General features: G+C 33.8%; 1 protein-coding gene across 1 annotated transcript in view; it reads right to left on the bottom strand.

Annotated features, from left to right (window-relative positions):
• Nucleotides 1-27,632, bottom strand: part of LOC150107184 (uncharacterized) — a 646,985-nt gene that overhangs the window by 299,650 nt on the left and 319,703 nt on the right. The window contains exon 14 of the mRNA XM_090391664.1: nucleotides 8,893-9,032. Coding sequence (XP_090247790.1) covers nucleotides 8,893-9,032 — 140 coding nt within the window. The remainder of the gene's footprint in view (nucleotides 1-8,892; nucleotides 9,033-27,632) is intronic.

Below are 27,632 nucleotides of genomic sequence, written 5' to 3' on the forward strand. Positions count from 1 at the left end.
ATATTTACCTACATCCCTCTACAGTTGGTTCCTGACCTACATAAATTTACTTACTGAAATTCTGCCTTATGCAAATTTTCTGAAAGGTCTATGGGGAAAAAAAATGGAGTTACAAAGAATAAAGAGAAGAAACAAGCCAATGTTCAGTCATCTCTTGATTTCAAGTGGAAGGTTGAAAAGCAAAATTAAACTTGATTATATTACTTTACATTAATAATTACATGCTGAAATCTAATCTGTGTGCATCCTCTGAATGAAACTAACAGAAATAACCTTTTAAACATGTTGATGCACTACAGCATACACATACTGTAAATAGGTAAGGAATAGGGTGTAACTGACAGGTGATGGAGGTTAAATCTGTCTCAATTAAAATTAGAGTTATGTATAGTCTGTGGAACCATGTAAGTTAGGGAATGGTAGGCAACTGTACTCAAGATTGCCCAATAGTAGGCAATCTCAACATAATAAACTAATTTCCAATAGTAGGCAATCTCACCATAATAAACTAATTTCACTCACCATAATAAACTAATTTCCATTAGTTTATTACGGTGAGTGAAATTGTTATTGTAATGATGTTTGTTACAGTGAGAGGTGACAGTACCTCAGATTTCTATTCAATATAGGAAAATAAATGAAGTTTAACTATCTTTGTGTGATTCCACATTAAGCTTCACAATATTCTTAACAAATTATCAGTTATACAAAATCATAAAAAGAAGCATTCTGTAAAAACATTCTTGGGTAGTTGTGACACTAGTCATCATTCCAACTGAACCTAGAGCTGTTACTGGCTGCATACATAATTTTGTTTTTTTCCTAGTTTTGTACAGTTAGAGGGAGCCAAGTGAAACAAACAAATCCTATATACCAAATTTCATAAAATTTCAAGAAGGAACTGTCATTTTAATTTATTCTGTTATTTTTTTTTATTCTCTTAACCACACACACACACACGCTTACACAAAACCAATAACAGAACTGTTGGGAAGGGGAGCTAATAACAAGTTTCATGAACAGCTAAAGGCTGTATTAATTGAAAAACAGTGTGGGGAAGAAATGGTCCAAAGAACAGAGGTAGATGGAACAAAGGAAGATGAGAAGTTAGCTCAATATGTCTGGTGTTGAAATTTGTGAATACCGACTAGTTGGTGTTTGTGTTAGTACCCTATAACACCATGCAAGCATGGAGGAATGATAATGGCCAGTTTGGCTAACTGCACTCCCAATCTGTATATAGTTTTGCTCATCCATTTCTTGTATTTTATCCAAATCCCAAATAATAAATAATTATCTACTTGACAAATAAACAAATGTAAGTCATGTATGCATACACTATGTAATTTAATAGCTGTATGTGACTTACATAAAAAACTATTACCATGGTTTTATATTTTTCTTATGTATGTATTTAACAATTCAAGTTATCAATTACTGAAATTATGAGATTCTGATATGTTTATTAATGAGTGACTGTGCAGGATTCATTCTGAATAAGTAACATGAAGACACAGTTGAAAATATTTAATTAAGTTTAATATTTATTTAATATTTAATTAATATTAATTACAAATATTTTGCTTCACATATTGTGGATCTTTGTCAGTGTAAAACAATTTGAAAAATTGTTTTACACTGACAATTTGTAAAACAGTTTGAAATCAAATAATTAAACAACAATGAAAGTATATGGAGAATGGAACCTCTCCTTATATGGAGTCGTGAGGCAGATCAGTTGAAGTGTGAGTGCATGTGATTATTAAAAAAACAAAAACAACAACAAAAAAAAACTTATATAATTACAATATAATTCTTAATAATTTCCCAGATTTTTGGCATAGAGAGTCCATTATTAAGATTGAGATTTTGGGTGATGACGAAGTACTTTGAAACTTTCTTTAAAGAGATGCTCAAATTTATGGGAACATTTATATAGTAATTTGGCATCGTTCCAAAGGATCCTGTGGCTAGTATTGTGTGTGTTCTGTCCTCATCCTTATGGTTGGTTGGGCAGCAATATGATACTTTACTAGGGAATTGATTATGATACAAGGTGGTTTCCCATGACCTTTCTTGCCCTACTGTAAGTATTTTATGTCTGTAGATATGTGTGTGTTCATCGAATCGGTTTGCCTGTTTTGAGGGATGAAAAACCCCAAGTTTCTGGGAGAAAAAATCCTCCACCTCCGTATGAGACTGGTTAACTCACCAAGACCCAATTTGTTCCATTTCTTGGAAAAAATGTAGGACTGGAGTTCACAAAGGCATATAGAAACAGATCAGCTTGTATGTCCAAAGTAGAATAACCAGCAGTTGCTCTAGCTGACACCCTAGAAATTTTATCATCTAAATTTCTATAGATATTCTAGACATCTTCAAATTCATTATGAATTCTGGAGATTTCAGCTGGAATGAAAAGTTTTATTGGCAAATTGAAGATATTCTTTCTTTCAAGGTTACACAGTAGATAACTTTCATTGTGTATAATTTATGGAGACAAAAAACATGTGTTAGAGCAATTACTTTACTGACAATTAAAAGAATAATACTCGACATTTCAATCTCTATATGAAGATCATCATCAGGAAAACATATGTATGAACAAGAAACAAGCTATGTGACACTAAACAAAAGTATGTTAAATCTGTATTCTTAATTGCTTACACTATTCTGACCTCTGGTGAGAAAAAATAAATAAAATAAAATAAAATAAATAAACAATTACATAAAATAAAAAAGTACAGTGGAACTACAACAAATGCCTCCCTTCAGTCCTGTTATCTTAAGGCTTTCTTGTGTTGGGATTCTGCCATCATGTTCTGGGCAGGTGGAGCTTCCAGATTCTTGGAATTACTAATTCATCAATCTTGTTGAGATTAGGATGATGAATCAGCATCTCAACAAGATTCCTTGAATTTTCTTTAAAAGCAGCTTTTGATAGAATGTAGGGAAGGGTACCTTGCCAGTTAAAAACATGTCACAGAATTAACTGAAAAGGCACAACATCCCTACACCACACACAGGTTTGAAAGAAAAATTCAAGGACGCTTGTGAGATGCTGACTCATCATCTTAATCTGAACAAGAATGATTAATTAGTAATTCCAAAAATCTGGACAACCCATCTGCAATCCAACATAGCATCCAGAACATGATGGCAGAATCCCAACACAAGAAAACCTTAAGATAGCAGGACTGTAGGAATGCATCTGATGTAGTTCAACTGTAATTATTTTTATATATCCTCTGTATTTTCCTCATATTACTATACTGATTATGTATAAATTTTATTTTTATTTTATTATTTATTTCTCACTGGAAGTCAGGATACTGTAAATCAGGGGTCGCCAAACTTCTTTGACCACTGACCCCTTCAAGAGTTTCTCGACTTTTTATCGACCCCCTCTATTTTACTATTACGTAATTATAATAGGACAAGCAAAAATGACACTTGTGAGTTTTTAGATTGTTTATTTTATAGTTATTTATTGTATGTATAATATAGTATATATTATTACATTGACTTAGCAGCAAAGGATACGTTTTTGTTTTTGACGTCTTTCCTAACATTACATATTTGATAGGAGGGATAAATAATATATAAAATTTAATTTAGATAACAAAATAACAATAATACAATCTTCCTTGTATATGAAAATAAGACTTTTATTAACTTAGTATACAATTTACTAACGTTGTCAATGTGAAGGGTATGCTTTGTGACTCTTGACAAGATTAGCAATGTTGGGTTCAACATTAGTAAGTTTCAGCCTTAAATCGCGACGGAATTCTATATCTAGCTTATTTCTTTGTTTTGTTAAAATGGAATTAACATGGCTGAAACTAGCTTCAACCATGTATGAGCTAGGAAATGCAAGCAAAAAGGGGAGTACCACTTCAGAAAGTTTTGGATATTTTTCTACAACATTTATATTCGTCCAAAAGTAGCTTAAAGTCCTATTTTTAAAAAGCGTCTTAGCTTCAAGATCAATTGACAATTCAATACGTTCATCTTGTAAGTTACATTCAATATTTTTGATATCTGCAAAAAATGGCATGATAACCCAATCTGGAATTGGCATGTTTTCAAAATCTGCAAAGTGCAATTTAAAATCATTGCTCAAATTTTGAAGATGTTTAGTGTATATTTCTAAGTCTTCATCTTTTACTTCCAATTTCCGTAGATTCGAAAATTACCGAAAATCTTCTTGTAACAATGATGATTTAAATAAGGCTAATTTAGCTTGGAAGCCTAAAAGAATCGTCCGAGCTTCAATAATTGCGACATCTTTACCTTGTAGAAGGGTCTGTACGTCATTAAATTTTGAAAATATGTCTGGCAAGTAGAAAATATGATTCTTATTTCTCTTCAGTTCATCACTCAATAACAAATTAACATCTGTAAGAAACTCTAGGGTTGAGTCGAACAACTCAACAAATCTTTGTAGACTTGCACCTCTAGACAACCATCTTACTTCAGTATGCAAGAGTAATTGGTTTGATGCTTCATCATTTTTTTCAAAGTTTGACAAACAATCGCGATTTAAGAGGATGAGCTCTAATTTGATTAATAGATTTAATACACAGAGTATCATGCAGTTCGTCACTGAGAGTTTTTGCCACCGATGCAACACACAGTGAATAGTATGTACACTTTGAACTCTTTCTTTCAGAAAGGCAGCGAAACCTCGATAACGGCCCACTATTGCAGGTTGCCATCTATGGCTACTGCTGTTATATTAGTAAATGGAATATCATACTTATTTAAATATTCCTCCAATCGCTGAAAAATTGTCGACCCCGTTCCACCACTTTCAAGATATTTTGCAAATAAAAATTCGTCAATAATTTGATGTTTGGTTTTAATATAATATCTTACATAAGCCATAAGAATAGAACTATCGAATGTAGATTCATCAAGTTGGATGGAGAACTTACTATTTTTGAGTTCTGATACTACAGTTTTTTCTACATCTTCAGCCATTTCACTAATGCTTCTTTTCACGGTATTCACACTCAATGGTAAGCATTTTAAAATAGTAAAGTAACAGACTGATTTGGAGGAAAATTGTAGATAGGAAGTTAGTAATGATGTAAATTTTTCATGTAGTACTATCATATCCTGTACCCCCTTGAAGGTACATGTCAGGAATTTGATGATGATGATGATGATATATATATATTTAAATAATGACACACATGCACACCAACTGATTCTAATAGTATCATTCTTTTACTTGGCAGTCTCATGACTGCATATAAGGAGAGATTCCCATTCTCCATTGCTGTTGAATTATTTGATTTCAAACAAATTTTAATTAGTTTATCTTAATTCAATATTTTGAATTGTGTGTACCTGTTACTTATCATTATCTGATTCTGGACAAGATGATCACAGTATCAAAGTAATTAGTTAATTTTCTCTTATATGAAAAATGCTGTGAATTCAACATATGTGATGCATTATAATCTTAATAGAACGAAATTGATGATAATAAAATAATCAACTTGTAAAGATTCTAAAATGGTCTTTTTTATATATTATACTACTGGTCTTGAAAAAGTTCCATGTTTGGTCTCTAAAATTGGGTTTCTACATCAAAATCTATATACAAGCAAAAATAATAATAAAAATCCTTAGCTCATTCACAGTTCTAATATACTAAAGGCGTATTATTTCTCATGGTTGGGAATCACATAAAAAGATGCTGTAGCTACACACACACACGCGCGCGGGGGGGGGAGCCTCTGCCCCACTACGCCCAAACCGCCCTGAGTTCCAGACTGGTAAGTCAGTTCTCCCTCAATTCTGATGACTCGAGACATGAGACAACCATCTGTTTGTCTCATGAAGGCAAACACATTGTTGGATGTTTCAAAACAATGAAGAGACAAAAAACGTTTCAAATTTCGGCTTATCTTTTTATATATATATATATATATAGAATAGATATTGTGGGGGTATGTGTATGTATACATGCAAACATTTTAAAATTAGACACTATAATCCCTACAAGTTTGCTATAGTGAAAGTCAACTGTATATTATAGGTGCATTCTGAATTATCAATCTAAATTTTTATTTAAAGAATCAGTGAATGCTTTTTTCATGTGTGTGTGTGGGGGGAGATTGAAGTTTATATGTGTTTATTTGAAAGTTTCTACTTTCTACTGCTGTTTCAGGTGTGGACCAGCTAAACTCTTCCATGCTAAGATAATGGTAAATGCCAGTGGGTGTATTCCCTTAAGCACTCTAGTCAACTTATTTTTATGAAACTTCCATAGTCTCTATATTCGGCTTTGAAATAATGCTGGATATAATACCCACTTGATTTTATAATTTTTGCATTGCCAAACTGAAGCCTTTTGGCTGTTTATTTTAGTAATGTCTTTCATTTTAAGATATGCATTTTTGAGAGTGCCAGTTGCTGTGAATGAATATTATTGGGGTGTACTAAGGGTCAGGTATCGTGAGAGTCTGACTTTGAGGGTAACAATTCATGTCAATTCAACTCTCTAAATGAAAGAAAGAACACATAAGACACATTAGATATAACAATTTTGGTGAAGCCAGCCTCTCAGATCACGCTCTCAACACCTTACACCAAACTGACTGGAAAAGAAAATTTAAGGAAGCCTGCAAAATTCTGATAAACCATCCAAATATCAACAATAATGGTGGCATAAAAATTCCAAGAATCTGGATGGCACATATTCAGCCTACTTAATACTTCCAGACTCTAGGCAACCTTCAGCTAGTGTCAAAAACCATTCCATACTAACTGGTTGGAATTTATATATATAATCATGTTGTTAATATATATATGTATATAGACTTGTTGCTCCTCAGCCTTTTACACTGGTTGTAACATGTAATGTTACAACCAATAGACAATACTAATAATAATAGGACTCTAGTGTTGATGTAGTAAGGTTTTTATTTTTTTTTTTACCAGAGGTCAGGCCAATAACTGTTGTAACGGTTGGTCAGTAACTTTAGCAAACCATGTAGATTGTAGTGCAGCTTGTTTCTCTGTATATAGTATATATGCTCCAGAAGATAACCTTGATATAAAAGTCGTAACGTCGAGTGTGGATTTTGGTTTATAGTAAACTAAAGTTTTACTCAAACATTATTAGGATAATAATTTTCCAAAATGGAAAGTTATTATCCTAAGACATTCACAAATATCCAAGACTCAGAAGAATTTAAACCCATGTCAGTTAGAAATATCTAATCTTCCAAGAATTCTTAATAATGTGTTAAGATTAATGAATGTATAATATTTATAATATTCTAAAAGTATAACAATCATATATTCAGTGGAAATATCACTAACACTAGACAAGTGTTAGTGATACTCTCCTGAAAATAAAATCAAGCACTGTGAGTTCTAATTAGATTGCATTCAAGGTTAATGTGAGTGAAGGTATATTATTATTGTGATGTATGGCCTCATCACAATAATAATATACCTTTTCTTAAACTTATATACACCAGATGCACTCACTATTTCAACAAGCAAACTGTTCCGCTCACTCAAGGCTCTATGAGAGAAAAATTTAGATCTTATATACTATATTTATATCATATATGTATCATCATTGTGTAATACTTTGTATAGACTTGCAAGTGTATGAGTCATCTGTTGGAATAGCACCTTAATGACAAGCATCATGAATTGAAATAAGTTGAACTGTTCAAAAGAGCATATAATGATATTAATATATTAGCACGAAAACGTAACTAATGATATGTTTGGTTAATCAAGTTGGAATTTCTAAAGAATTACAAACTAAATTATACCTAAGAGTAAAACTATTTGATGAGAAAGAAAGAAATTATACTTGATAAGACTTCAAATTCTCTTTTCATCTTTATTTTATATAAGCAAGAGCAAACAAGCATCTGCATGTGAAATATCTTCAGGACTAGGTTACTTTTTTTTAGAGGGCAGATGACTTCACATCAAGATGCCCTATAATGCACCACAAACACTCCACGCACGTATAATTTCAAAGCATGAGAAGATCATACTGCAGACCTAACAGGTTTTGACCTCTCTTAATGTACAGAGGTCCCAAAAACTAAGTGGTCAAAAAAATAAATAGCATCATTTCATTCTAGGATACTATGCTTTATTTCTGCTGAATACTACTGTGGTAAACCTCAACTCTACTCACCTGTAAGCAAAAACATACCACTGCAACAAACCTATGAACTAGTCAGTGGCCAACAAGCACCCACTCTACGCTTAGGGTAAGCACCCTCTAAATGACCTTTACTGAAGCCTTGTTAGTGAAAGCCAGACTTGTGAAGGTAGTGAGAACCAATTCAAGTGTAGAAGTCATGTTTCCATATATACAAATAGCAAAATCAACTTATTATTGTAATATTCTTGATTTTTTTTTTTTTTTGAAGAAAACAAATTATACTTAACAAGAAATTATACTATTATTTTCAATCTTATAACAACTGTGAGCAAACAAATATAAAACCTCAATGCAAGTCAAAACTTGACTGAGTAGTGACCCTTTCCATAACACACTGCAGTACACATACCTGAGAAGAGAGTGTTGGTCATTATGGGATTTAGGTCAACTGAATGAAAATCAGCTGCTCTCCATGCACAAGCCTGTAGTCAAATCATGAAGATATTTAATGTGTAAACTTCTGCTTGCTCACACATGGGGAAAAAATTCATGAAAACAAGAATATAATTACATCACTATAATTTTGTTCATAAAAATATTTGACAGCTGAAAACAGAGCTTTCAAATAAAACTTTACCGAAGCATTCCATTCATATGATTCAACATTTAAGAAATAACAAAACAAAAAGAAATATAATATAAACCTAGTTATGAAAAAAAATAAAAGTAATGCTTACTCATAATTTCTTTCTATCTCTCTTATGTGTTCCTCATACTCTTGACAAACTTGGGCTCTTATCTCTATTTCCATATCTGAATTTCTCTCTAAAGCATTTTTCAGCTCAGCATTTAGTCTTTCAACAAGACTAAGTAATTCCTGCAAACAAAATTTATAATCTTTATAAGGGCAAAAAAAAAAAAAAAAAGATGATTATTAACATTCAACTTTAGCTGAAAGAAACTGATTGTAAAAAAACAAAATCTGTAGAAGAGACTGCACAGTAATTAAAAACTGAGCTACTAAATAGTTTATAAACAGAGAGAATAATACTTGCCTAATTTGTCTGTAGATTGCTTAATGGTCAGAGCTAAGGATCAAGAGATATCTGTGGACTATAAGAAATGTGAAGAAATAATCACAGGAAACATATACTGAGATGCCGATTTAAAGGGATGAGATGGCAATCAGGAGCAAACCAACAAAAATCAGCATTACAATAATGCTGGCAGAGATGCTGCTCAGTTTACCTGTCTCCCCCCCCCCCCTCTCTCTCCAAATTTTGTGAAAACTATGAGTATGCTATGAGGGAATAGAAAAAATTACAAATAAAAAACAACCTAAATACATTAGAAAATATGCAAAATAAATGTATAAAGCAATGAAAAAGAAATATACAAAGAGAGAACTTATATAAACATCTCTGATGATATACAGGAATACCTCACTTACGAATTCGATAGGCGCAATATTAGTTAGCACGATTTTTTTTTGTTATGCGAAATTTTTTGTCTGCAGCAAACTTTACCTGGAAGTCATTAAGAGACATGAAAGCAACACTAGTAATACAATGATGGTGTAAGATTTCGGATACAACGAGTCTACAGTTTGGACTATATTAAATAAGAGCAAAGAATATAAAGAACAAGGAATAGTTGCTACTGCTTCTTAAGCATGCAGATCACCAGAAATAGAAGCCATTTAATGATTGAGAGGGATTGAGGATTGTAACCAAAAAAGAATACCTTTTAGTACAAGGAATTTTCAGGCAAAAGCTCTCAATATTTTTATTTCATTGAAAGAGACCAAATTTCAAGAGTAATGTGAAAGCTTTACTGCAAGTTTAGGATGGTTTAACCATTTTAAAAATCAAGCTGGACTGCATAATATAAGAATAACTGGGGAATCTGCTAGTTCTGATAAAGATTCTGCAGCCTGAAGAATTGAAAAGGATAATTCAGGACGGTGATTATGAAGATGGAAAATATTCAACGTCAACGAAACTGGTCTCTTTTGGAAGCGTATGCCAAAAAAAACTTTCCTAGCTAAAACTGGAGCAACTCAACCAGGATACAAAATATCTAAAGATTGTCTTACACTTTTATTAAGAGGCGACTTTAAACTCAAGTCTATGTTAGTTTATTGTGTGCACAATCTAAGATTTAACATTATTGGAGAAATTAGCACAATGGGAAAAGAACTTGGATTTAATGAACTGGATAATGAAGATATCATCAGAACAGTGTTAAGTGCGAATGATCTTCAAATGGAAGAACAGCATGCATATGAAGAAGAAGATAAGGAATGAGAACAAGAAGAGAATGTTATGACTAAGAAGCTAACTGCAAAAGAACTTGAGGTAGTTTTCAATCACATTGAGTACATTTCTTCTTCTTCCTTTTTACGTATTAGGCCTAGTGGCCTGTTACAGAGCTGTCTTTAGCCCTTCCACACCATACCAGTCCCGAGAATAAGGTGGTTAGCCCTATGCTTCCCGGTGTGTCCTATGTCTGTAGATGCGTGTGTTCACGGGGCTGATTTGCCTCTTCTGGTGGACAAAAAACCCCAGCTTTCTGGTGACCCCCCACCTCTGTATAAGACTGGCTAACTCACCTTTTGTAGAAAGATACCAGCTAAAGGTCCTTCATGTCACTGACGGGAATCAAACCCAGGTCTTTCCGACCAAAGGGCTTTGTCTATATCAACTGAGCTACGGAGGCTCTTTCACATTGGGTATGTTAAGGAAATTTAGTTTGATGCTGATCTTGATATGGAACAAAGCATCAAAGTCCACCTAAATCTTGATAATGCGATCACCAGCTATTGCCAATTGAATGACAAGATGAAAAAGTCGAGCACGATTCAAACATCTTTACTTAATTTTTTTTTTAAAAAGTAGCTCAATCAAATGTTCAGGCATTAAATAAAAATTTAAGCAATTGATTTTAATTAACCTTGATGATTTTCTCCTCTAATATAGCTTATACTGTAATTTTTTTTCTTCAAATTTAGGCTAACTGATGGATGAATTATAATTATTCCTATTGTTTATTGTATTCGCTGAACACGATTTTGCTTAGTGCACATTAATTGATCGATTAATTAATAGCATTAGGCAGTTTTCCTGTGTAATGTATATGGATGTAAACAATGCATAAACAATAGGTGATTATTCACTATAACCGTCATAAGGTGTAAAAAAAATTCATTATTGTGAAGCTTGTTCTATTCTGAATTCCACCACATCGACACTTGAGGAATTCCACCTCAAAGTGTCAGTGGGCTTTTAGGTAGCCTGATTTCCTCTTGAGCTGTTGACTCATGTTTAATGGAGAAGGACAATCCAATTTAAACACCCTTTGAAACCAAATATTCCAAGTTCAAAAACAAAAAGGGTGGATGAATAATAATGATTTTTTTCAGATAAAGCTGCAGATATTATTATATGGGTTCCTGCATGTAGTCCAAGAACTCATTAACAGGATATTTCTCACACAAAGTATATATATATATATATATATATTCAAGGAGAGTGTATATATATATATATCAGGGGTGAATATTATGGGTGTGCGGTGCTCATCCACGAAATATCAGTATCATCGATATTATATTTTTGCATTTATTCCCATTCAAGACTCCCCCAATTGTTTGTAGACTTCATGCAATTCCTAAAATTGAACACAATATACTAATGCCTCATTGCCCTCTTCACGAGGATAATAAAGCATTAGTGCTTCATGAAGAGGGCACTTTTCAATGCATAAACATTGCGTCACATTCGCATTAACAGCCCGGGTGTGTTTTCGAAATGCATACACCTTTGAGCCCTTCGAAAAGATGTAAAGAGGGTAAAGCAGATCAAATTCTTAGTGTTGCATTATTTTTAAACCACTGAGAAGGCGGGGCTGGGTGATCTAAAATTTTGAGCTCACTCAGTACCTAGCATCTGTGATTGGTTATTGTGTCAACCAATCCAAATGAACGTTGTCACTTGTCATGAGTTGAGAGCTTTTCATATCCGATGTATATTACAAACAGTTGTTACGCATGTTTTCTGGAACTAAAAATTTGAAAGTGGATGTTAGGAGAAAAATGCTAATTGTTTTTTCTTTTGTGTGTGCAGTATAGCATCTGTTGAGGTTGCAAAGTTTTTTAACGGTATATAGAAACATTTTTATTCTAGTCTTCGGAAACAACAGACAGTAAAAAATATCTATTCATGAATAAAAATGAATATTCTGTGTATTATATAAGACATTGTTGATGTACAACAAAATACCAGCATATGTGAGATTGATAAGACAGAAGAAATGCTGATACTAAAAAAAAACTCATGAATGTAGGATTCTCGTTCTCGAAAGTGTGGATAATTCCGATAATCATCGGATGTTATGTATACTGAGTCTCAGTAAACAAAAGAAATTTCTTGGAAAACAGAGCAAAATATACACCAACCAGAGAAATACACATAACATGGGCAACAAATTTTGTGAGATGATTTGCTGCTCCATCAAACGATATTTATTCCTGCCATTCTGTCTCCTCGTAAGTTTTTTTTTTTTTAATTATGCCATCATAAATTCACTTATTCATGTCTGCTTTATAGGATCATGCTATTTGCTCTACCCAGCAACTCATAGGACACACATATCACAAATGTTAATTATTAATAATTCGTTTACCATTAATGAAAGTATTTCTACTCACACTTATTCTTTCTTTTCATTTCCTATTCTAACATGTCTTATAAATGATGGTTCACATATTTTCATCTTTGAGTATTTCAAATATACCAGCCAACTATAGTATTCTCCTTCATTGTTGTTTTCTAATAAATCTTAAAACAAACAGATTGTTCTCCCCACTCTACGCATAAGTATTCAAAGTTATCCTGCAATTAATTGCATTGAACCAATTAAGATGAGTGCTGATGCACTCTCAAAACTTTCATACATCGTTAAAAATGCAATCATACGGTCATGGGCGTCTGCAGAGAAAGGGGGAAAATGGAGGAACTCCCCACCCCCCAGGCTCGAGTAAAATATTCCACAAATTATAATTGCAAAAATGATTGAGATATGTAACCTTAAACCCTCGACCATGGAAAGTTTTGTCTGTCTTAAAAGTTTATTATGAGTTGGCCTGTTTTGGCCCACGGATTTGGGGGGGGGGGGGGGGCATAGAATGCATGTTTTATTGCTTCCTGTTTTTGGTTCATCATTTTCTGATTTGTGAACAGTGAGACCAGTTCGTTTGCCCTCTGAGTCTAGTGAGTAACCGTGTGAAATTTAAATTGTAAATTTATAGTGAAACAAATTTAACAGAAAAATACATTTTTAAAAGGTAAGTGTATGTAATTTAATATCATCTTACTAGTTAGTTTCATGGTTTTTTTGATTTTAAACTGAAATAATTTAATTTATGATTAATTAATGAGTTGATTTTTAATAAAATATGCCAGTCAATTTTTTATATACGTAATTGTGCTAAAAACTATTAATTCTGAATACTATTTTCCTTCCAAGAATTAAAGATCATTAAAATTGATGTAAAATGAAAATAATGTACTGCATTTATATTTTACATCGATGAATAATTACATCAAAAAATGCTAAAAGACGGTTATTGATGTAATTATTTAATTAAATAAATAATTATAAAAATTTATTGATGTAATTATTTAATTAAATAAATAATTATAAAAATTTATTGATGTAATTATTTAATTACCCATAAGGGGCAATCATCTTGATTGTAAGGGAAGTGGCACTCCCATGGACCCCTAGCTGGATCTATCTCCTCTCCTTCTACTACTTTGAGGAAGCTCCACTTTAATCTTTCCCATAAGGCCTTATTAGTCAACTCTTCTTATTTTATGACCCCTATGCTATTAGAGTACTCGAGGGCCATGGGGTCTTTTCATTTCTGGCCTTACAACTATACCCTCTCTACAAACCTTACTGTAATTCTTCTATAATCTACTCTTCCCCCCTTCAATATACCCTATTCCTCCTATGGGTTTATATTCAGAAGAAGGTTCAGAAGCCTTAAGGAAGCAGCCCTACCACTGAACTATTCCACTGTCAGGCTAGTCCTCTGACATGGAGAACATAATTCTACCAGTAAGCTGACAGAAAAAGATAATCGGATTGAATCTATAGGAAACAACCCTGGAATGGAAAAGGTAAAACAAAAATGGAAACAACAAAATATAATACACATAGCAAACTGGAATGTAAGAGAAATAGCATAGAAAGAAATAGAATTAGACCAATTATTAAATGAAAGAAATTTTAAAATAGCAGTAATAACTTAAACAAAAAAGAAATTAAACGGAACCATGAGAACTGAAAATTATAATGTGATATGCAGCAGAGTTGACAGAGACCAAAGAGCACAAGCAGGAGTCATGATTTGGATTCATAACTCCCTTTCAAAACAGTTAAAACATTATAAATTATGGAATGAAAAATAATAGAAGCTATTTAAAATAAAATAAAAATAGATAGAGGCTATTTAACAATAATTGGTTTATATGCCCCAGAAGAGGGAAGAGAACAAGATAATACTGATTTTTATAATCAGCTACAAAACATATATAAAAAAATAAATAAAAATGATTACGTAATTTTAGAAGAGACTTAAATGCAAGAATTGGAAACACAAAAATTAATAATAATATAGGAATACATGGAGAACATACTCTAAACAGGAATGATAAAAAATTGATTGACTTTGTAGTTTATAATAACCTAAAAATAATGAATTCCTTCTATAAACATAAAGACATACATAAATATACTTGGGCAGCAAGAGGATGGAAATCAATATTAGATTACTTTATGCTAAATGAAAAGATATCAAAATTTTCACTTGATGTTAGAGTTCACAGAGGATATAAAATAAGCAGTGACCACTTGCATGTTATAATAAAATTAAGATTACCACCTAAATGGCTACAAGTAACAAGAACAAAAAGAAAATTTGAAACATTTGTTTATAAAACTAGACTACTGAATGACACAAATGTACAATGGCTATATGAACAAAGAATTAACCAATATCTAGACAAAATAAAACAAAATGAAGAAATAGAAATAGAATGGCTTAATATAAAAATGATACTAAATGCAGCACAAATGAAAGCTTAGGAAAGACCAACCAAAAAATTCAATAAAAGGAAAAAACTGAAGATCTGGGATGATACAATGAAAAAAAAATAATCAAAAAGAAAAAAGAAGCCTATCACAAATGGTTAAGCAGTAAAAGATTAGAAGATGAAATAGAATATAAAAGAATAAGAGCCATAGCTAAAAGAGAAGTCAGAAAAAGACAGAGAATCATGACACAAATTTGTTTCTTATTTAGAACATGATTTATATAAAATAAGACCCAATGTATATAAGATTTTGAAACACTCAAATGCAGATATTAAAAAAAAAACATAAAAATAAACACCGAATTGAAATTAGAAGAATTTCTAAATTTCTACACAGAATTGTGGACAGATAAATATTTTAAAAAAGACAACTGGCAAGCATTTAATGAAAATGAAAAGGAAATAACTAAAGAAGAATTACAAATCAGCCTGAAAGAAACAAGAAATGGAAAATCACCTGGAGAAGATAACCTCGGTTCAGAACTATATAAATATGCAGGAACAAGATTCAAAGAAAGACTCCTATTATTTTTAAATAAAATTTATTCAACTGGTAACCCCCCAATAGAATGGAAAAAAGAAATTGTGATTCCTATCTTTAAAAAAGGTAGTAGAGATGACCCTAAAAACTATAGAGATATAAGCATACTAAATTTCTGTTACAAAACATATAGCAGAATTTTAAATAGCAAACTAATGAAATATTCCGAAAACTTTATTTTAGAAGTACAGAATGGATTTAGAAAAGGACGATCATGTATAGACCCAGCCTTTTGCCTAAATTTAATAATAGAGAAAAGAAAAGAATACAATTTAGAAACACATATTGCATTTATTGACTTTGAAAAAGCATTTGATAAAGTTAAAAGAAACATATTATTTAACATATTAAAAGAAAGACAAATACCAAATAACATCCTAAAAGCTATTACAAGTATATATGAAAATAATCAAATACAAATAAGATTAAATCACAAGCTATCATATACGAGAGAGAGCAACTCTTTTTAATATCTACTTAAATGAAATAATAATAAAATGGAAGAAAAATTTACATCAAGGAATTAAACTTTCTCCTACAGTAAACTTAAACACTCTCCTCTTTGCAGACGACCAAATAATAATTACAAATTCTGAAGATAAACTACAGAAAACTATTTTAGATCTAAATGAGATATCCAAAGATTATGGTATGATAATATCAACAGAAAAATCAAAAACTATGGCCTTTAAAGGACAAGATTCAGCAAGAACTAAAATAGTAATAGATAACAAGATCTTAGAACAGGTGAATTCATTTAACTACCAAGGATGTACGATCACATATGAAAATGAAAAAGATATAAACGTAAAAATTTCAAAATATTTAAAAATAACAGGTGTAATTAACTCTATATTTAAACCAAACCTAGTTCAAAAACAAACCAGACTAAAAGTATACAATATAGTAGCCCTACTGGTCTTAATGTATGGAAGCGAAATCTGCACAATAAAACAAAAAGACAAACAAAGATTAAGAACAGCAGAAATGAAGTTTATGAGAAAAACTGCAAAGTATACCCTATTTGATCACAAAAGAAATGAAGAAATTATGAAAGAATTAAACCAAGAACCAGTAATAGAAAAAATTTAAAAATATAAACATAAATGGATGGAACATGTTCAAAGAATGAAAACAGAAAGATTACCAAAACAAGCCTTAAAATACAAGCCATTAGGAAAAAGAAAACTAGGACATCCTCTTAAACGATGACTTCTAAGGCCGGAACAGGCGATGCTAGGCCTAAATCCTTGATATGCATGATGATGATGATGATGATGAATGATTTATCTCCAAGCTTTGACCCCCCCCCCCCAGAAAATTTTCTGGAGGGGTCAAAGGTCATACGGTCAAATTAACATAGTTTGTAGTGCATATTGCATAACCCACATGACAGCACACCCAATCGAAATGAGTATGCAACGCCACTGATATATATATATATATATATATATATTAAAGATACCAAGTAATTTTAAACCTGGTTTTTAACTCCATTTCCCAAGTAAGCAAACAGCAAATAAGTCAAGTTTGCAACTGCACGTAATGCAAGTCTAAGTGACCTATAAAGTAGTACAAGTCAAGGCAACTCGTTGGTAAAGTTGGAATAAGCTCTGATCACTATTCTTAATATTTACCCTTAATGCAAAGCCCATCTCTTTGAGGAGATGTATGATGCTATGCATTAAAGGCAAGGGGCCACTACCCATACCGGTTTCAACCTTTACTGAGGTCTCATCAGTGGGAGCCAGGCTTAGAAATACCAAGGTTAAGTAATACAGAGCTTATAAGTATTTTACCAAAACAAGTTATCAAAAGGTGCTTTGACCTTATTAAATAAAAATCTCAGGATGAGAGATAGATGTAGAAAGTTTTTTTACCCTGGGTATATAATATATGTTAAAGATACCAAGATTTTAACATATATTTTATATGTTAAAAACTGACCATATATTTTTTATTTTAACATATATTATATATCCAAGGTAAAAAACTTTCTACATACATATATATATATATATATATTTACAAGGGAGTGTTCAAAAAAAGATCGAACTTTTTAAATAGTACACCAACTGGTACAGAGAGCATGCTGTGGCTACTGAGCACAACTAGCAGCAGGTTTAGAACAAATTGCCATTTGCCCCATTCTGCTATGAGCATTAGTCGTCGAGTTACATCCACTGAAGTGAGCACGTGCACAAGCTGTTCATCGGATTAGTGACAAAGTGACAATGAAAGAGCATGAAGAACAGCTTGTGTGTGTGTGTGTGTGTGTGAAATTTTGCTGCAAACCTAGTAAAAATTTTACAGAGACATTTCAATTATTTAACCAAGAATACAAGGAGGACTGTATGAGCCGAGTACAATGCTATGCATGGCTTAAGTGTTTTAAAAAGGGCAGAACATCAGGCGGTGAAGGTCCCAGGCCTGAATGACCTTCCACACCAACAGACGATGATAATGTCGAGTGAGTTCATGCTGTGATTCGTGGCAATTATAGTTTAACTGTCTGAGAAGTTGCTGACGAAGTGGACATCAGAATAGGATCTTGCCATCGAATTTTGACTGAAAAAATTCAGAAGTGGTGCGTCAGTGCAAATTTCATGCTTCGTTTGTTGACTGAAGACCAGAAAGAGAACCGTGTTGAAATCAGTCAGGAACTGCTTGCCAATGCAAATGATAATGAAAACTTTCTTAAGAACATCATAAGAGGAGATGAGAAATGGGTTTATGGCTATGATGTTGAAACCAAAATGCAATCGTTGCAGTGAGTGGGTGGGAAAAGGGCCTCCTCGACCAAAATCAAAGATCAAAGTGATCTTTGACTGACTGTGTTTTTTGATTGGAAAGGCATTGTCCATTATGTTGTACCACAGGTCAGATGGTAAACACAGAGTTGTATCAGAAAGGTTTTAGTGAGTTTGAGGATGCTGTGTGCAGGAAGAGGTCTGAATTGTGGGAAAACCAGACTTGTATGTTGCACCATGACAATGCACAAGCTCCTGTGTCACTCCTCATATGCAGTTATATGGCAAAACATCAGACAACCATTGTGCCCCTTCCAGCCTATTCTCCAAACTTTGCCACAGTAGACTTTTTCCTGTTTCCCAAACTTAAAACCACTTTGAAAGGACATTGTTTCCAAACCATGGAGAAGATTCAGGAAAATGCGATAAGAGAACTGCATGCCATGACAGAAAGTGAGTTCCAGGAAGCATTCTAACAATGGAAGAAACATTGGGCACGGTGTATCGTCGGTAGAGGGGACTGCTTTGAAGGGGACAGTGATTAAAATGTTGTAAAATGCAGCAATAAAGTCTTAATAGAATTATTATAGAATATGTATAATCACCTCCCATGTGGAATTGTGTCAAAAGTTGTGGTGAAGAGTATCGTGGCATATATATTCTTTTTATCCACTTCATCTATTCATTCTATGCAAGTTTTCCACACTTTAGCCCACTAACAAAGCATGATTAAGTCACCTTTAATGAGGCCTTCAATAGAGGATCAAAGAGCTACTTACCTCACCTCTGGATTATGTTCTTATGCAGGCCATATCAGAGATACTGCTTGGCCACATTAGCTCCAACACTTACCCAAGTCAGAGTTGACTTTCTTCCTCTCATTGGATTCATGTTCAGACTGAAATTAAATAGTGGTTAAGATACTGCTAATTGTTGGATATATTCCATCTAAATCCAACTATGGTGCTTCATCAAGCTCTTGAATTATTTTTAATACCTCTAATTGACCTAACTCAGGTGTACCTTAGTCATACGACACATTAGTTTGTATAGTGCATTTTGTCATACAGCAAATCCTTTCTTTCTTTTTTTGATGAAGAATATTTCCACAGTTTAGCAATTCTTCATTTAATTTATGGTATAGTGGCTATGCACTTCGCAACCGTGTGCCTGGGGAAGGAGTGTCCTAGGTTCGATTCCCGTCAACAATGTGAGGAGCTTAAGGATCTTTCTCAGCCATAGCCAAGTTAGCCAGTCTTGGGCTTGGACAACAGGGTTTTCTCCCCCAGTTTATCTGGGGTTTTTTTCATCCAGCAAGCAGACAAACCGACCGCATGAACACACGCTGCTACAGTCAAAAATACATTTCTCCCTCAGAAGCAAGCAGGCTCAGTGACAGGAAGGTTGGGGGTTGTACTGACAAAGGTTGTATCTATGTAACACGTGGAAGCGGGAAAAACGATCAGAGGAAGAAGAACATTTCTACACAGAAATATATTTTATTAAATTAACAATATAACCTGGCAAGTTTTGTAAATTGTCAGACTTACCCTCATCAGAGGTATAAGACTTGTATAAGAAAGTATTAAAAAAAATTAATTGCACATAAACAAATGTTATAAGAACTTCAACAAACTAGTACATATAAACAGTGATAATAATAATAAATTTTTTTTTTAAAAAAAACTGTTGAATTAACTAATGTGCAAGTGACTGGAATGCTAATTGTTACCATGTTCTGTTCATAAAACATGTCATAATTTAATTCCATGGCTGTTAGATTTTTTAACGAATCCAGACCAAACTTGGTTTAGAATTAAACCTTGGTCTTTGTTTTCGGGTACGAAGCATTTCTGTTCTTTACCAAACTATTTGACGACCTCTATTTATGTGGAAAGCTAATCCTGATCTGTGCTTTCTTCTCTTATCAACATCCTTTACATGTCAGACATGTGTACCTCTCCAAATCATTCCGGTTGGCCTACTCCTGATTTCTTTAATAGTGGATGTAAGAACCTTGAAATCTTATAGCTTGGGAAAGAAGCCACTTCGATGTCATAATCCAGATGCAATGGTGCAACTTAATCTGTAACATTCTTGATGTAAAGTAACATGTTTGAAATCGTGTTTATTTAAAGGAACCATCAGATGTGTGTTTCAAGAATTTTGTTAATCCTCTTCAATTCAATTGGTAAACAAACTTGTTTACCAATTGAATTGAAGAGGATTATTCAAAATTGCTCACCAGCCCAACGCATCTGGCGGAGACTCAACACAGCATTGGGAATCCCCATGCTGAGAGTAGAAGAGGTCGTACGACTACAATTCCCGCCACCAGTCCAAAAAACCCAAAAGTTCGCTATCTTCCTAATCAATGTACTAAAATATCACATCTGGAAAGTATGGAAAAAATCCCAGGTACGAGACGCAAATTTAATGTATACAAGAATAAGAAAAGGTTTCTTTTTCTACTTACCCAAATTTCTTGCACAAGAAAGGCACTTACTAGGAGACTTTAAATTTGTGAATCAATACTGCAAACCACCGACAATATGCTTTCTTATACAGGGACGCATCAGGCCCTGTATATCTCTTTAGAACCCAAAAAACCCACCATCCCCCTCCACCCCATGAAAAAGAATAACTACCATGTCTCCCCTAGCCACAAAGCTTTCGCTGGCACGGTTTCTTTACTCCAAACAAGGGGGGGGAGAGCTGAGAACCCGGGCGGTGAAGGCTTACTGCGAGGCGGTGCCGCTCCTCGTGAGCAGCATCTCCCGGGCCAGTCTCTTCCCCATTCTAAGTCCCAGTGGTACCAGGTATACACGTTCCTCAGTAAGTTCCTCTTCATTCCTACTTACCGGACCTTAAGTCCTGTTATTTTAGATTTAAAATAAATATTTAAATAAGTCCTATTATTTACATCTTGTCTTAAAAAAAAAAAATAAATAAATAAAAAAAAAAAAAAATTATTTACCTGGAATAAAAATAAGGATATTATATCTAGTAACATAAAAAGAACCTCCATTAACACTTGAGTAAATCATTACTTTAGATGAAATAATATGTGAACTATAGACAAAAGTCTATGTTTAACCTTTTTTTTCTGAACAGATAAATTGAGATTATATGTTACAGACCAATTAGCCAATAAGGCTAAACAGGTTGACTGAGGCCTCTTTTTACCTCCTACTATCCTACTCTATCTTATATCATACTCCTCTGTTACTGTCTGCTGATCCTCAGTATGCTTTATTCTCCAAAGGCCAATGATGAGAGACATGAACTCCCATTCTACCTCAATAAAGGTCAAAACTAGTCTGGGTAGTAGCCCTTCTCTTAATGCATAACATTAGACATATCCACAAGGAGATGTGTTTTGCATTATAGGAGATACTGAGACAGGAGTTGTTGGTAACTTGCTCCACCTTTCCAACGAGTTGCCCTGGTGTTGTACCACCTTACCCCAGTCCAGAAGATACTTTCAGGTGCAAACTTCGTTTGCTCACACTTGGATAAAGGATTAAACTAAATTTATGGTACTATGAGAGCTCTACTCCAATCATCGGGAATTCGTCCCTCTGTCCAGGCTTTCTGAACTATGCAGTGCAGCCACTATAAGACTCTTATACCACCATACTTCAGCATTTCTGGTCGAATATCATCTACTCCTGCTGCCTTTCCGCATTTCAAGCCTATGATGGCTTTTTCTACTTCAAGTATGGATATGTATTCCTGACTGCATGCCTGGTCAGTGTTTTTTACCACTGTGCTGTCATCACTGCTTGTTTCATTTAGCAGTTTTTCAAAGTAATTACTCCATACTTCAGGGATATACTTTTCTCCCGTTTTCACGTCACCTTTATCATTTCTAACTCCTTTTACAGCACTCTTTCCTCCATTCCTAAGCTTCTTCAACAACCTCCAGAATATTTTGCCACCTTCTTGATATTTATTTTCTATATTCTTGCCAAAGTCCTTCTATGACTTTTGTTTAGCTAGTTTTACACACTGTTTAGCTTTCTTACATTTGTCTCTGTATTCTGTTAGAGTAAAAGCTGATTTATTTGACAGGAACTTTTGATATGCTTTTTTCTTTTCCTTCACTGCCTCTTTAACTTCCTGTGTCCACCAGGGAGTTTTCTGATTTTTTTATCCTTGCAGACAACCTCACCAAATGCCTCTCTCGCAAAATCAATCAATGTTTTCTTCAGAGTTTGCCACTGAATCTCCAAGGTTTGATTCCTGTTCTCAAACTCTTTCATTTTTTCTTTAATAATCTTTGTGTATTTTAGTCTACAGTTCATATCTGAGAGCTGCTCAACTTTTATTTTCGCTTTAAAACTTTCTTACATGTTATTCTTTTCAATATGAAATTTAATTTTATCCTCCTCAAGACTAAATAGTGATCACTTCCAATTTCAAATCCTCTGTACACTCTGGTCACATTTTCTCCCTGGTGTCCTGAACCAGGGAGAAAACATCACTATTAACAATAACATAATCAATGAGACTTTTCTTATTCCTTGCCTCTTCTCTCCATGTGAATTTGTGCACATTTTTATGTTGGAACATGGTGTTAGTAATAACCAGTCCATATCCTGAGCAGAAATCCAACAGATATTTGCCATTATTATTAGCTTTGCTCTTTTCTCCAAATTTTCCCAAAATATTTTTGTATGTCTCACAATCATTTCCTACTTTGCTATTTAGATCCCCAACAAGGACCAACTTTTCCTTTTTCATTGTGTCAGTTGCTTTTTCTAAAGCCTCAAAAAATTCCTCCACTTCTACCTTAGTAGAACCTTCTGTGGGACCATAGGCACAAATAAGTCTCATTGTCCAGTTCCCCATTCTCATATTTGCCCACATTACTCTACTTGAGACTGACTGCCATTCAAGAAGATTAGCCTCGTATTTTGTGTTGAATACTATGGCTACTCCTTCTTTTCCTTGATTGTCATTGCCTGAATATAACATTTTGTATTTATTGCTCAGAAAGACCTCACCAGTTTTGGTCTTTTTTGTTTCAGTCACCCCTATTAAGTCGATCTGGTACTTATCTAATTCCTCAGCTAGCTCCATTTCTTTGCCATTCAGGCTTCTTATGCTGATAGTACCAATCTTTAACTCTAGTGATGTTGAGTTGGGGTTTGTTATCAGATTTGTTCCAGTAGCTGACTTTCCGCTGTTCGCTCTGCTTCCCTGGCGAAAACAACGGGGGCCTTGTTTAACCGGGCGACGCCCCAGCCGGCATGAAATTTTGTCATGTCGTACCATCATTTTTTATGTTGGTTTAACCAATAAGAATACAATTTTGGTCGGCCAAATCCCAAATTGCCAGTCGTTCAGTATCCAAGTAGATACCCAACAGGGTGCACCACGAGAAGGTGAGAATTGGACATTAGGTCAGAAGCCCTGATCGGTTCTCTGCATTCCTTTAAAGGCTATGTGGAGGTCTCCTCTCAGTTATACAGCTTTGACCCTTAAGTAGCAAGATGGAGAGAATATTTTGATGAAAATTTGAATGAGAGGTTCTGATTCAAAGGATGAGATGATTCACAGGATCTCAACAGGTGCAAAATATTACTACTGTAATACCACTTTGAACATTTCAGAAGATGAGATTTTGTTGAGCGAAGTCAAAGATGTCATGAAAGCACTAAAATATAACAAAGCATGCGGAAATAATAATATGAATGCTGAAATGCTAAAAGCTGATCTTAACACAACTACTACCAAATTACAATGGTTATACAACAAAATATGGAAGACAGAAAAAATTCCTCAAAAATGGAAAGAAGCAGTAATTATAAAAATCCCAAAAAAAAGGAGATTTGACTAGCTGTGAAAATTGGAGAGGAATAAGTTTGTTTTCAATTCCTGCAAAGGTTTTTACAAAAATTTAATTAATAGATTAAAAAAGGAAATTGAAAATTTGTTAAGAGAAGAACAGGCAGGTTTCCGAAATGGTTGTGGAACCATCCAACAAATGTTCACTCTTAGAAATATAATCGAACAATGTATAGAATTTCAGGCCCACTTTAACTAAACTTCATTGATTTTAGTAAAGCGTTACTCAGTAGATAGAAACTTTTGAAAATATTAGAAGAATACGGAATACCTTATAAATTTCTCAACATTATTAAGAAAATGTATAATGCAGCAAGTCTTACGTGGAAGTAGATGGAAAACTTACAGACTTCCTTATCATTGAAACTGGAGTTAGGCAGGGTTGTGTTCTATTTGGTCTATTATTTATAATTTTAATTGATTGGATTATAGAAAAATCAATTAATCATCAAAAGAGAGGAATACACTGGGACTTTACATTCACACTGGAAGACCTTGATTTTGATGATGACATAGTGCTCCGGTCCTCCAAGTTAAAAGACTTACACAGCTAAAAACTGATCACTTTGCTCATTGCGCAGAAATTGTGGGTCTTCATATAAACAAGAAAACCAAGGTCATGCGAATAAATGAAAAATCAAATAAAGAAATTAAGTTAAAAAATTAAACAATTGAACATGTTGATACTTTTACATACCTTGGATCAGTAATAAATAAACAAGGTGGCACCAACAAAGACTTTTTACAAAGAATTGCTAGAGCACAAAATTCTTTCAGGTCATTAAATAAATTATGGAAAGCATCAAATATTACAGTTAAAGTGAAAATTAATATCTATAAATCTATTATGCAAGCAGTACTGCTATATGCCTCTGAAACTTGGAAACTTACCAAGGTACAAAGTAATAAATTGGACATTTTCCAAAACAACTTTTGGAAAATGATTTTTCCAAATTTTGGAACTTTTGCAGAAAACCTTCTCCAAGTCGATAGATGAAGAAGATGTAAATGGACTGGACATGTTCTTCGCATGGGGATAAACAGAATTCTCCAAGTATTGGAGTTGTGCTCCAGAAGGGGGAATGCTTTAGAGGTTGCCCAAACTTAACTTGTAGAATGATGGAATCCAAAATGAAGGAGGCAAGATGGCAAGTTGAGCAGAAGTAAGAGCAGCTGCAAGGGACAGGGAAAACCAGCATTGCAGCCTTATGTGCCAGTAGGCACAGAAAGACTTGATGATGATAAGTACAGTGAATACCTGAAACCTCAAAAGTCTGGTTGGGCACAGCGTGGTTTTGATACTAAACTTGGTATCCAATGGAATGAAGCACATTTTCACAACATACACAACATGCGATTTTAAATATTAATGCCTTTTCAAAGAAAGCTGTGAAGTCCTTTTGTCGTTGTTGTTATTTGAAATCCAGTCGTTTTTGACTCTTGTGATCCTGTGAACAAAGGCTCCATCCCACTTGGCCTATTGTCCTTTCTTTCAGTAATTGTAAGTTCAGTTGGTAAGTTCTTTTATGTTGTCAATCCAACTCTTTTATGGTCTTCCTCTTCATTCCCTCAATCTTCTCTAACATAATTGCTATCTAAAGATATCTTCCTTAGTTTCTGCTATTTATTTATTTATTTATTCATATGGAGTTTCTTCCCTTTTCTCCACCTTCCCTATTGGGGCGAGTTGAGCCCCTCTCATGGGGGGTTAAGTATTTTATGGCTGTAGATCCGTGTGTGTGTTCACGGGGCTGGTTTGCCTGCTTGCAGGATGAAAAACCCCAGATAAACTGGGGGGGAACCCTGCTGTCCACACACAAGGACGGCTAACTTGGCTATGGCTGAGGAAGATCCTTAAGCTCCTCATGTCGGCGATGGGAATCGAACCCAGGACACTCCTTCCCCAGGCATATGGTTGCGAAGCGCAAAGTCACTAGGCTAACCGCGTCAACAGTTTCTGCTATGAGGACTGCCTTATCTGCATATCTTAAATTATTTATTTTTCTGTCACCAATCTTAATTGCAGCTGGATCTTTGTCTAAATCAGCCATTCTCATAATATATTCACTATAAATATTAAAAATGGGTGACAGTATACAACCTTGCCACACCCCTTATTTCGACTCGAACACTATGTTTCTCCAAAGACTGTTTTTACTGAAGCTTCTTGGTTGTCATACAGGTCTCTCATCAAGAGGAATTAGATGTTCAGGTATTCCCATTGATCTCATTACAATCCATAGTTTGTTGTGATCCACGCAATCAAAAGCTTACTTATAATCAATAAAACAGATAAATATTTCCTTCTGAAATTATTTTGTTCTTTCTAGAATCCATCTCATGTTTGCTATTTGGTTTCTAGTTCCTCTACCTATCCTAAAGCCTGGCTTGTTTTTGAGGCATTTTTCTATTCACATATAGCTCCAACCTTTGTCGGATTGCTTTCAGCATAACTTTACTTACATGTGAAATTAAAGCAATAGTGCTATAATTTTCATAATCCCTGAGATTTGATTTTTTTGGAATTGGGATGAATAGTGATGTTTTCCAATCTCTAGGCCAGCACATTTTCTTTCAAACCCGTTGACAAATTTCAGTCAAAATATTCACTACTTCATCCCCAGCTACTCTCAATAATTCCACTGATACACCATTAGCTCCAGGAGCATTTCCTTCTGGCAGCTGTTACATTGCTGATATCACTTCACTTTTCATTATCATGGGTTACTCAACAAATTCTCCTTCAATATTATTATCTTTCTTATACAAGTTCTCTACATACTCTTTTCATCTTTTTTTCACTGCTTATTTTTCCATCAGACATTTATCCTAATTTAAGAATAAACTTCTCTGTAACATCATTTATTTTTCTAAACAGATCTCTTGTTCTACCAATAATATTGCTTTCTTCAATTTCCTAGCACCTTTTGTTTAGATGTTTTTTCCATGTTTCCTAGCCTGCCTTTGGAAAACTGCACTCAGTTGTCTAACCCTTTCTTTGTTTCTCTGAAGTTTCATTTTTCTTCTTTCCACTGCTATTTTAATAGCTTCTTCTGACAACCATTTACAATCTTTCTTACTTGTTCCTTTATTTAGAGTCTTCTTTGCTGCTTCTATGACTGTACATTTTGTTTCTTCCTAAATATTCTTCTATTTCTCTTCCTGTCTTCTCC

This window comes from Typopeltis vanoorti, chromosome 4, assembly GCF_054136105.1.
Source record: "Typopeltis vanoorti isolate ZY-2024b chromosome 4, IOZ_Tvanoo_1.0, whole genome shotgun sequence".
In the NCBI taxonomy this organism is placed as follows: Eukaryota; Metazoa; Arthropoda; class Arachnida; order Uropygi; family Thelyphonidae; genus Typopeltis; species Typopeltis vanoorti.